The sequence below is a fragment of the Propithecus coquereli genome, unplaced genomic scaffold (assembly GCF_000956105.1).
Source record: "Propithecus coquereli isolate 6110/MARCELLA unplaced genomic scaffold, Pcoq_1.0 Scaffold395, whole genome shotgun sequence".
NCBI lineage: Eukaryota > Metazoa > Chordata > Mammalia > Primates > Indriidae > Propithecus > Propithecus coquereli.
In genome coordinates this window covers 1,885,483-1,898,235 of record NW_012149674.1, presented here as the reverse complement: position 1 = coordinate 1,898,235, position 12,753 = coordinate 1,885,483, and the positions used below count along the sequence as shown (strand labels likewise).

General features: G+C 35.5%; 1 protein-coding gene across 1 annotated transcript in view; it reads right to left on the bottom strand.

The window, feature by feature from the left end:
* The window catches only part of RPGRIP1L (RPGRIP1-like), a 121,361-nt gene that overhangs the window by 40,024 nt on the left and 68,584 nt on the right, over positions 1-12,753 (bottom strand). The window contains 3 exon segments of the mRNA XM_012652658.1: positions 8,762-8,924; positions 9,379-9,480; positions 12,431-12,514. Coding sequence (XP_012508112.1) covers positions 8,762-8,924; positions 9,379-9,480; positions 12,431-12,514 — 349 coding nt within the window.

The following is a 12,753-nucleotide window of genomic DNA, read 5'->3' as shown; positions in this document are numbered from 1 at the left end:
TAATAAGCTCCATGAGGAATGAAAAAGGAGAAATTATAACTGATGCCACAGAAATACAAAATATCATCTATGAATACTATAAAAACCTCTATGCACATAAACTTGAAAATGTGGAGGAAATGGACAAATTTTTAGAAACACACAGACTCCCTAGGTTCAATCAGGAAGAAACAGAATTCCTGAATGGACTAATATCAAGTACTGAAATTGAAGCAGCAATAAGAAACCTTCCTAAAAAGAAAAGTCCTGGACCAGATGGTTTCACACCCGAATTTTACCAGACCTACAAAGAAGAACTGGTACCTATCCTGCAGAAATTATTCCACAACATCAAGAAGGAATCCTCCCCAACATGTTTATGAAGCCAACATCACCCTGATACCTAAACCAGGAAAAGATGTAACAAATAAAGAAAATACTAGACCAATATCCCTTATGAATATAAATGCAAAAATTCTCAACAAAATCTTAGCAATTTGAATCCACATGCTTATCAAAAAAAATAATCAATCACAACAATGTGGGCTTCATCCCAAGATACAGGGATGGCTCAACATATGAAATCTATAAATGTAACTCCCACAAAAATAGAAGCAAAAACAAAGACCATGTGATCCTTTCAATAGACACAGAAAAAACCGTTTGACAAAATTCAGCACCCATTTATGTTAAGAACTTTTAACAAAATAGTCATAGATGGGACTTACCTAAAAGAGATACAAACCACATATGACAAACCCACAGCCAGCATCATACTGAATGGGGAAAAATTGAAAGGATTCCCAGTTAGAACTGGAACTAGACAAGGTTGCCTTCTATCACTGCTTCTATTCAACATAGTGCTGCAAGTCCCTAGCCAGAGCAATCAGACAAGAGAAGGAAATCAAGGGGATCCAAATGGGGGCAGAAGAGGTCAAACTATCGTTCTTTGCTGACAATATGATCTCATATCTAGAAAACCCCAAAAATTCTGCCAAGAGACTCCTGGAATTGATAAACAAATTCAGCAAAGTCTCAGGTTACAAAATCAATATACAGAAATCAGTAGCATTCCTATACGCCAATAACAGTCAAACTGAGAACCAAATCAATGACTGAATACCCTTCACAATGGCAACAAAGAAAATAAAATAGCTAGGAATATATTTAACTAAGGAGGTAAAAGACCTCTACAGGGAGAACTACGAAACACTGAGGAAGGAAATAGCAGAGGACATAAACAGGTGGAAAACCATACCATACTCATGGGTCGGCAGAATCAACATTATTAAAATGTCTGTACTACCCAAAGTGATCTACAGATTCAATACAATCCCTATTAAAATACCAACATTATTTTTTGTAGATCTAGAAATAATAATTCTATGCTTTGGATGAAACCAGAGAAGGCCTTGTACAGCAAAAGCAATCTTAAGCAAAAAGAACAAATTGGGAGGCATCACTTTACCAGACTTCAAGCTATACTACAAGGCTATCGTAACTAAAACAGCATGGTGCTGGCACAAGAACAGAGACATAGACCAATGGAACAGAACTGAGAACCCAGACATAAAACCATCCTCATATAGCCATCTAATCTTTGACAAAGCAGACAAAAACAAACACTGGGGAAAAGAATCCTTACTCAGTAAATGGCGCTGGGAATATTGGATAGCTACATGTAAAAGACTGAAACAGGATCAGCATCTTTCACCTCTTACAAAAATCAACTCATGGTGTGTAACAGACTTAAATGTAAGACATGAAACTATAAGAATTCCAGAAGAAAATGTTGGAAAAACTCTTATAGACACTGGCCTAGGCAAAGAATTTATGAAGAAGACCCCAAAGGCAATTACAGCAACAACAAAAATAAATAAATGGGACCTGCTCAAATTAAAAAGCTTCTGCACAACAAAAGAAACTACCACAAGAGCAAACAGACAACCTACAGAATGGGAGAAAATATTCACATGTTACACATCTGAAAAGGGGCTGATAACTAGAATCTATAGAGAACTCAGGAAAATCAGCAAGAAAAATCAAATAACCCTATCAAAAAGTAGGCAAAGCACATGAACAGAAACTTTTCAAAAGAAGATAGACTAATGGCCAAAAAACATATGAAAAAACACTCAATATCTCTAATCATCAGGGAAATCCAAATCAAAACCACAATGAGGTATCGCTTATCTCCAGTGAGAATAGCCTTTATCAAAAAGTCCCAAAACAATAAATGTTGGCATGGATATGGAGAGATAGGAACACTCACACCCTGCTGGTGGGACTGCAAACTAGTACAACATCTGTGGAAAGTAATATGGAGATACCACAGAGATAGAAGTAGAACTACCATTTGATCCAGCAATCCCATTACTGGGCATCTACCCCAAAGAACAAAAGACATTCTATAAAAAAGACATCTGCACTAGAATGTTTATAGCAGCACAATTCATAATTGCAAAGATGTGGAAACAACCCAAGTGCCCGTGCCCGTCAATACATGAGTGTATTAATGAAATGTGGTATATGTATACCATGGAGTTCTACTCAGCCACAAGAAACAATGGTTATCTAGCACCTCTATTGTTATCCTGGATAGAGCTGGAACCCATTCTACTAAGTGAAGTATCGTAAGAATGAAAAAACAAGCACCACATGTACTCCCCATCAAATTGGTATTAACTGATCAACACTTAATTGCACTTAAATGTTACAGTAATAACATTCATCGGGTGTTGGGCAGATGGGAGGGGGGAGAATTGGATGGGTATATACACACCTAATGGGTGCGGTGCGCACTGTCTGGGGGATGGACGTACTTGAAGCTCTGACTCGGGTGGGGCAAAGGCAATATATGTAACCTAAACATTTGTACCCCCATAATATGCTGAAATAAAAAGAAATTTTAAAAAAGAAACGGGTATCAGGGGGAGGCAAGATGGCTGACTAGAGACATCAGTCGCCAGATCGTTTCAGAAATAAGGAAACGTTTTAGATAGGAAAAAAACATAATCCCGGTGTAATTCTGAGGGAAAGGTGCCAGAACTTACTAGAGATTCCATAGGAAGACGTTGTGGAGCAGAACAAGAAGGAGCAAGATTTCAGCAGAGATCAACCCCCGAGGCATTTGGAGCCCAATGGAGAGGGTAGGTGGGAGTGTTTGTTTTTCCTCCCCTTATACCTCTGGAAGACTGCAAGCTCCCAAACTGTTGGAGACCTTCTCTACCCTCATGAGCCATGAAGCTGCTATTGCCAGTGAACTGGGAGTTACCTGATAACAGAGCACCACGTTGCCAGCCCACTTGGAGTTGCACTCCTTACCACAGATAAAGAATTTCGAATATGGATTGTAAAGAAAATCAAAGTGATCCTAAAGAAAATGGAAAACCAATTCAAAGAAAGTAGAAAAATAATTCAGGAAATGAATGAAAAATTTACTGAAGAGATAGATATATTACAAAAACGAAAAAAAAAAAAAAACACAAAAAACCAAATAGAACTTCTGGAAGTGAAAATGTCATTTAGGGAAACACAAAACACAGGGGAAAGTTTTAATAATAGACTAGACCAAGCAGAAGAAAGAATTTCAGAGCTCGAAGACAGCTCTTTTGAATTAACCCAGTCTGTTAAAAATAAAGGACAAAGAATCAAAAGGAATGAACAAACGCTATGAGAACTATGGGATTACGTAAAATGGCTAAATATAGGAATCATAGGCATCCCTGAGGGTGAAGAAGAAAAAGCAAAAGCCTGTAAAACCTATTTGAGGGAATAATTAAAGAAAACTTCCCTGATCTTGCTGGAGATTTAGACATCCAGATACAAGAGGCTCAATGAACACCTAGGAGATTCATTGCAAAAAAGGCATCACCAAGGCATAGAGTCATCAGACTGGCCAAAGTCAACACGAAGGAAGAACTCCTATGAACTGTGAGGAAAAAACATCAAGTAATGTACAAAGGGAAACCCATCAAGCTAAAAGCAGACTTCTCAAGAGAAACAAGCCAGAAAGGAATAGGGTCCTATCTTTAGTCTCCTTAAACAGAATAACTGCCAGCCAAGAATTTTGTATTCTGCAAAACTAAAGTTCAAAAATGAAGGAGAAATATTCTGTCCCGGATAAGCAAACACTGACGGAATTTGTCACTACTAGACCTGCTCTATAAGAAATGCTTAAAAGTGTTCCATACATGGAACAGACACAGAGCAATCAATACCCATCAGTGTAAAAACACTCAAAAGTCAAAACTCAAAGCCCTTATAAAACAGTAACACAAGGGAGAAAACAAAGCAACTAGGTAACAATCAAAATTATGATCAGAACAGTACCTCACATATCAATACTAACATTTAATGTGAGTGGTCTTAATGTCTCCCTTAAAATATGCAGATTGGCTGAATGGATTAAAAAACAACCCAAATATATACTGTCACTAAGAGACCCATTTAACTCGCAAAGATTCTCATAGATTCAGGGTAAAGGGGTGGAAAAAAATATTCCATGCAAATGGAAACCAGAAGCGAGCAGAAGTAGCTATTTTCTTATCACATGAAATAAACTCTAAGTCAACAATGGTACAAAAAAGACAGAGATGGTCATTATATAATGATAAAGGCATCGATTCAACAAGAAGATATAACCATCTTCCATATATATGCATCTAACACGGGAGCCACAAGATTCATAAAGCAAATTCTATTAGATCTAAGGAAAGAAATAAAATGCAACATCCTAATAGCTAGGGACTTGGAACACTCTACTGACAGAACTAGATAGATCTTCGAGGCAGAAGATCAACAAAGAGATACTGAACTTAAATGGGACTCTAGAACAAATGGACCTAAGAGACATTTACAGAACATTCACCCCCAAAACTGCAGAATATACATTCTTCTCATCAGTACATGGGATATTTTCCAAGACAGATCATATGTTAGGACACAAAACAAGTCTCAACAAATTTAGAAAAATTGAAATCATACCATGTATTAAATCTTCTCAGGCCATAATGGAATAAAATCACAAACCAATTCCAAGAAAAACTTTCAAAACTAAACAGATACATGGAAATTAAAAAACCTGCTGCTGAACGATCCTTGGGTTATTGATGAAATCAAGATGGAAGTAAAAAAATTTTCATATTGAATGACAAAGGTGACACAAACTTCCAAAAATCTATGGGATACAGTAAAAACAGTGTTAGGGGAAAATTCCTAGCCTTAAATGATTACATCAAAAAGAAAGATCACAAATTAACAACCTAATGTCATACCTCAAGGAACTAGAAAAAGAGCAAACCAAACCCAAAGTCAGTAGAAGGAAATAAAAAACAAAGCTCAGAGCAGAACTGAATGAAATGAAAAAAAAAAAAAAAAAAAAAAAAAAAAAACCAACACCAAAGATGAACTAAACATAAATTTGGTTCTTTGAAAGGATAAACAAGACTGATAAACCACTAGCTAGATTAACCAGAAACAGAAGGGAAAGGACTCAAATAAACACAATCAGAAGTGAAAAAGGAGATATTACAACTGATGCCACAGAAATACAAAATATCATCCAAGACTACTATGGAAACCTCTAAGCACACAAACTGAAAACCTAGAGAAAATGGATAAATTCTTAGAAACACACAACTTCCTGAGCCTGAATCAGGAAGAAATAGAAATCTTGAAGAGACCAATAAAAAGTAGCTAGATTGAAACAGTAACAAAAAATATCCCAAAAAAACAAAGCCCCGGCCCAGATGGTTCACAAATGAATTCTACCAGACCTACAAAGAAGAACAGGCACCCATTGTACTGAATTGTTTCATAACATTAACAAAGAGGGAATCCTTATGAAGCCAGTAACACCTTGATACTAAAGCAAGGAAAGGACACAACAAAAAAGGAAAACTATGAACCAATATCTCTTATGAACACAGATGCAAAAATCCTCAGCAAAATACTAGCAAACTGAATTCAACAGCATATCAAAAAGATAATGCACGATGATCAAGTGGGTTTCATCCCGAGGACGCAAGGATGGTTCAACATATGCAAATTAATAAATGTGATTCACCACATAAACAGAAGTAAAAAGAAAGACCATATGATCATCTCAATAGATGCAGAAAAAGCATTCGATAAAATCTAACACCTCTTGATGATTAAAAACCCTCAACAAACTAGGCATATAAGTAACACACCTCAAAATAGTAAAAGCCATATATGATGAACCCACAGCCAACATCATAAAATTAAAAGCAGTCCCTCTAAGAAATGGAAAAAGACAAGGGTGTCCACTGTCACCACTTCTATTCAATATAATACTGGAAGTACTAGCCAGAGCAATCAGTCAAGAGAAAGAAATAAAGGGCATCCAAATTAGGAAAGAGGAGGGCAAATTATTCCTGTTTGCTGATGATATATGATCTTGTATCTGGAAAATCTCAAGGATTCCACCAAAGACTCCTAGAATTGATAAATAAATTCAGTAAAGTCTCAGGCTACAAAAGCAATGTACGCCAGTCAGCAGCATTTCCATATCCTATTAACAGTCAAGCTGAGAGTCAAATTAAGAATTTAATCCTCTTTATGATAGCTGCAAAGAAAATAAAATACCTGGGAATATACTTAACCAAAGAGATGAAAGCTCTCTACAAGAACTACAAAACACTGATGAAAGAAATCACATATGACACAAAAAAATGGAAAAACATCCAATGCTCATGGATTAGAAGAATCAACATTGTTAAAATGTCCACACTGCCCAAAGTGATTTACGGATTCAACATAATTCCCATCAAAACACCAATGTCATTTTTCACAGATCTAGAAAAAATAATCCTAAATTTCATATGGAACCAAAAAAGAGCCTGAATAACCGATCTTAAGCAAAAAGAACAAATCTGGAGGCAACACAGTACCTGATTTCCAATTATACTAAAGGGCCATAGTACTACTAAAACAGCATGGCACTGATATAAGGTAGAGACATAGACAAATGGAACAGAATAGAGAAACCAGAAACAAAACCATATAGCTATGACTAACTGATTTCTGACAAAGCAGACTAAAACATATTGAGAAGAAAGGACCTACTCAATAAATGGCACTGGGAAAATTGGATAGCTACATTCAGAAGAACGAAACAGAATCCCTATCTCTTGCCATATACAAAAATTACCTGAAGATGGATTAAAGACCAAATGTAAGACCTGAAACCATGAAAATTCTGGAAGAACCTATAGGAAAAACTCTTCTAGACATTGGCCTAGGCAAAGAATTTATTACTAAGATCCTAAAGGTAAATACGGCAACAACAAAAATAAATAAATGGGACCTAATTAAATTAAAAAGTTTCTGCATAGCATAGGAAATAATCAACAGAGTAAATAGACACCCTGCAGAATGGGAGAAAATATTTGCAAACTAAACACCCAACAATGAGCTAATATCCAGAATCTACAAAGAACTCAAACAAATCAGGAAGAAAAAAAACAAATAACTCCATTAAAAAGTGGGCAAAAGACATGAACAGAAGCTTTTCAAACGATATACGAAAGGCTAACAGAGATATGCTCAACATAACTAATCACCAGGGAAATGCAAATTAAAACCACAATGAGATACCACCTTCCCCCATTAGAACGGCCCTTATTAAAAATCAAAAAACAATAAATGTTAGCGTGGATGTGGTGAAAAAGGAACTTGTATACACTGTTGATGGGACTGTAAATTAGTACAACCTCTAAGGAAAACAGTATGGAGATTCCTCAAAGAACTAAAAGTAGACCTACCTTTCAATCCAGCAATTCCACTACTGGGTATCTACCCAAAGGAAAAGAAGTCATTGTATCAAAAAGCCACCTATACCACAATGTTTATTGCAGCACAATTCACAGTTGCAAAGATGTGGAATCAACCTAAGAGTCCACTGATGAGTGGATAAAGAAAATGTGATATATATATACACCATGGAGTACTACTCAGCCATAAGAAGGAATGAAGTAATGTCATTTGCAGAAACTTGAGAACATTATCCTAAGAGAAGTATCTCAGGAATGGAAAAGCAAAAACCACATGTTCTCACTAGAAAGTGGGAGCCAAATGATGGGTACACATGGTCACAAAGTGGTCTAAAGCTGTGGTCCCCAACCCCTGGGCTATGGCCCAGTACCAGTCCATGGCCTGTTAGGAACTGGGGTGTACATTACTGCCTGAGCTCCAACCCCCTGCCCCTGTCCATGGAAAAACTGTCTTCCATAAAACTCAGGAACTGGTTGCACAGCAGGAGGTGAGCAGTGGGTGGGCAAGGGAAGCTTCATCTGTGTTAATAGCCGCTCTCCATCACTTGCATCACTGCCTGAGCTCTGCCTCTCCACCCCTCACCTTGGTCCACGGAAAAATTGTCTTCCATGAAACCAGTCCCTGGTGCCAAAAATGTTGGGGAGCGCTGGTGTGTGAAGAACATTAGAAACTAAAAATGGGGGAGGGTGGAAGGGGGTGAGGGATAAAAAGTTACCTATCAAGTACAATGTACACTATTCTGGTGGTGGGCACATTAAAAGCCCTGACTTTAGCATTAAACAATTCATTCATGTAACAAGAACACTTGTACCACATAATATTTTGAAATAAAAATTATAAAAATGATAAAAAGGAAAAAAGAGAAATAGGTATCATGAGGTAGATCCTACTATTAAATGAAATGTTCTATGATGCATACTCTCTCTAACAGACCAAAGAAAGCAAAGGGCCAACTAAAAAATGTTAGTTTAAAAAGGAAAGTCACCTTCTGGTTCCAATTCCTCTGTTATTTCTGTTTCATTTTCAGAAGATGACAAGCTTCGTACTACCAGCTGACCTTCAGATAGTAAAGACACCTCATCATCTTTTTCTTGCTGCATTTTCTCAGTGTTCTCTTTTACCTTCTCTATACTGCTTTCTTGTGAAATCTGAAGAAAGGAAAGCACACTGATACATTTGTTATTGCTTAGATCATATTTTATAACATTTTTTTCTGAAGCACTTTAATAATAAAGCATATAAATTTGAGACTTAAATATACAGATATGCAATATATATGAGACTCAGAAAACAACCACTTAAATTTATACAAATGACTGTATCTTTTAGATAAATGAAAATCTAAATATACATTAAGAATGAAAAGTGCATTAATCTCAAAATTAATTTTACATTAAAACCTTAATGCACATATGTATACCTGCAAATATCAGTACAATTATAGCTGTTGCATGTGTCATATTTTTGACCTTTCTATTGCAAGGAAGTCAAATATAAAAATAGAATAAATACTATGATTTCCTGAACCATGTCAATACTCACAGACAAAGTCTTTAAGAACCAAATTAAACCTTCCAAAATAATTTTAATACAAATGCATACCTCGGGAATATGTGTAACAGTAGGCATATTAATTTCTACTTCAGGTGTATCCTCCATTTCTGGTGAAATTTCCTTCATATCTTCAGAAGAAGTAGAAGTCTCCTTATATTAATGTGAAAACATGCATGTATTTTATTTCATATTTATTACTAAATTCTAAATCATTGTAAGACTTTTACACATATACTGATGTACTGGTAGCAAATAAAATAGTTACTCATATGACACTGAATTTAATATATTTCAATAAAATGGTTACTATTCTTTAACCTTCAATTTAAGAACTGCAAGTATAGTTCACTGAAGCATTGTTTATAATAGCAGAAAAACTGAAAGCAATGGAAATGTCTAACAATATGGCATTTGTTAAATAAAATATGTTACATCCAGATACCTGAGTTCTGTGTAACCAACCATGAAAAAATAATGATGTAGATCTGTACCTACTGGCATTACAGAGTACATACTACAGTATTGAATAAAAAAGCTAGCTATAGAATAATATGTACCATATTTTGTTAAAATACAAACAGGCAATCAAATACATGTGCATTTCCATGAGAAAAAGTATACAAGGAAATTCACCAAAATATTTTCTCTGAGTTATACATTTGGGGAAATTTAATTTTATTTTTACTGGTTTTTGTTTTGCTTATTTGTATTTTCTAATATTTCTATAATAATTACATATTACTCATGTGACTTTAAAAACTGCATATACTAGTATAGGTAAGTATTTCCTATAATCAGTATTATCTTTTTATAACTGTATCAAATACCAGTTTATAGTTAACCATTTTTCCTAGGTTCATAAACAGATGTTTTGTTTTTAAAATATAGCTTATAACTTTTACTATTTTAAAAGTAAACATATCTAATATATAAAATGTGAAAGAGAAATAAGAAAATATAAAAGAAATTAATATAAATCCATATTCCTACTACCCAATGGTCATATTTATTAATAACTTCTTAAATTTCTAGGTCTGTGTAATTTGATGTAAATAAAAACTTCTTTTTACATAGTGATAATTGTATTATAAATGCACTATATTCTGTTGTATTTTTAAAAATTTTAATATTATAACATAAATATTTTCTCCTGATATGAAACTTTGGGAACGTAATTTTAAATGACAATATACTATTACATTGATGGGTGTACCATGGCTTAATGAACTATTTTACTTTGGACATTTAATTAGTTCACAGTTTTTAGATATCATGGCTAACATTACACCAAATATCTCTAAGTATATATGTCTTTTTAACATTAATGGGTCATTTACTGAGGAATCAGGATACCTGTGTTTAAATCCCAGCTGTAAAACTTTGGCCATGAGCAAATTACTTAACTTCCGTAAACATTACTTTTCCCATCTTTCAATGGGAATAATTCTAGTATGAACTACATAGGGTTGTTGTGAGGATTAAATGAATCCAGTGTATATAAAGCATTTAGTCCAGTGCCTGAAACATAATAAGTACTCAATAAATGCCAGCTATAAAACATCTCCTGAATTATAATTATTGAATTCAGTTATCACATATCTATTAAATGCTTTGTATATGCCAGGAATTATTTTAAGCCCTGGTGAGACAGAATATTTTGATGTGGCTCGTGGTTACATAGGTGTATACATATGCAAAAATCCACTGGGCTGTATGCTTAAGGTTTATGTCCATATTATTTGTTATATGTGAATTACAAAGAAAAAAATCTTTGTACGAAGTCCACATGAGAAATAACTTGAGTGGTAATGATGTAGATGATGCAAATACAGGACATATTTTGAAAGTACAGTGACAGCTTTTGTGGATGAACTGGATGTGGGTATGAGAAAAAGAGAGGAGTCAAGAGTTGCCTCTAACATTCACACCTGTGCAACTGAGTGAGTGATTTAATGAGAATGGGAAACACTGAAAGAGGCAAAAATTTTGGAAGAGGGTTGGTGTAATCAGAAGTTTCGTTTTTGACGTATTATGTTTAAATTCCTATTAAACATCCATTGCACATGAAATAAGCAATAAGAAAGTAAATATGGAATTCAGCAGTGAGTTTGAGCTTAGAGATTATAAATATGGGAGTGTTGGCATACAGATGCTTTTTAAAGACGTGAGAATGGATAAGATCTCTTAATGAAGATATAGATTGAGGTCGGGCGAGGTGGCTCAAGCCTATAATCTTAGCACTTTGGGAGGCAGAGGTGGGGGGATCACTTGAGACCAGGAGGTGGAGACCAGCCTGAGCAACATAGAGAAAAGCTGTTTATCTACAAAAAAAAAAAAAATTAGCTGGGTGTAGTAGTGGGTGCCTGTAGTCCCAGCTTCTTGGGAGGCTGAGGCAGGAGGATTGCTTAAGCCCAGGAATTAGAGGTTGCAGCAAGCTATGATGATGCCACTGCACTCTAGCCTGGGCAACAGAGGAAGACCCTGCCCCCAACCCCTCCAAAAAAGGAAAATATAGACTGGGAAGAGGTTGAGGACTGATGCTGAGGCACTTCAACATTTAGACACAGGTCCGGGAGAGTGAGAAGTCTAACTGGCAAAGTTGGAAGAAAACTAGGAAGGCATGGTATCACAGAGGCCAAGAGAAGAGGGTGCAAGTATTCCACTGTGTCAAATGCTCCTGGAGATCAAGACGGGCACTGAGAATTGACTACTAGATATGGCAGAGAGAAAGTCACTGTGAACTTAGTAAGAGTAGTTTTAATGAGGATAAAGGCTTGACTGGGGTGAGCTTAAGAAACAGTGTGAAAAGAGAGAAACAGAATTAAGATAATTTTTTTGAAGACCTTTTTTTGGTAAATGAGAACACTGGATTGTGGCAGTAGCTGGAGAGAGATATGGGGCCATGAGAGGGTTTAAATCAAAGTATGAATATTTAACGCTTACCGTATGCCAAAATAGAAAGCTTTCATTTTAAAGGGAAAAGACACACTTTATTCACCTGTTTCCATTTAAATCAGGGAGGATATAGTATACCTATATCATTTATTTCAAATGTTTGCTATGGGAAAAAAAATCAGTATTTTAAGTGTTTACTACTTACATCACTCTGATGTGGCATGATATCCACAAAAGACACCTTCTTATCTACAGGTGTTAAACGTTGTCTTGGTTTAGGTCTTGGTGCCTAAAATAAACCAGTGTCAGACTGAGTATGATGACCTTTACATTTTAGATAGGGCTTTAGCTATTTTTTTTTGGTGGGGGGATATTTAGTAAGTTTTATATTCAAAGTCTTACGTTTGACCACATGTACTCACCATTAAATTGGTACTAATTGATCAACACTAAGGTACACACATGTGAAGTAACATTCATAGGGTAACGGGCAGGTAGAAGGGGGTGGAGGGGAAGGGTAAATCCATA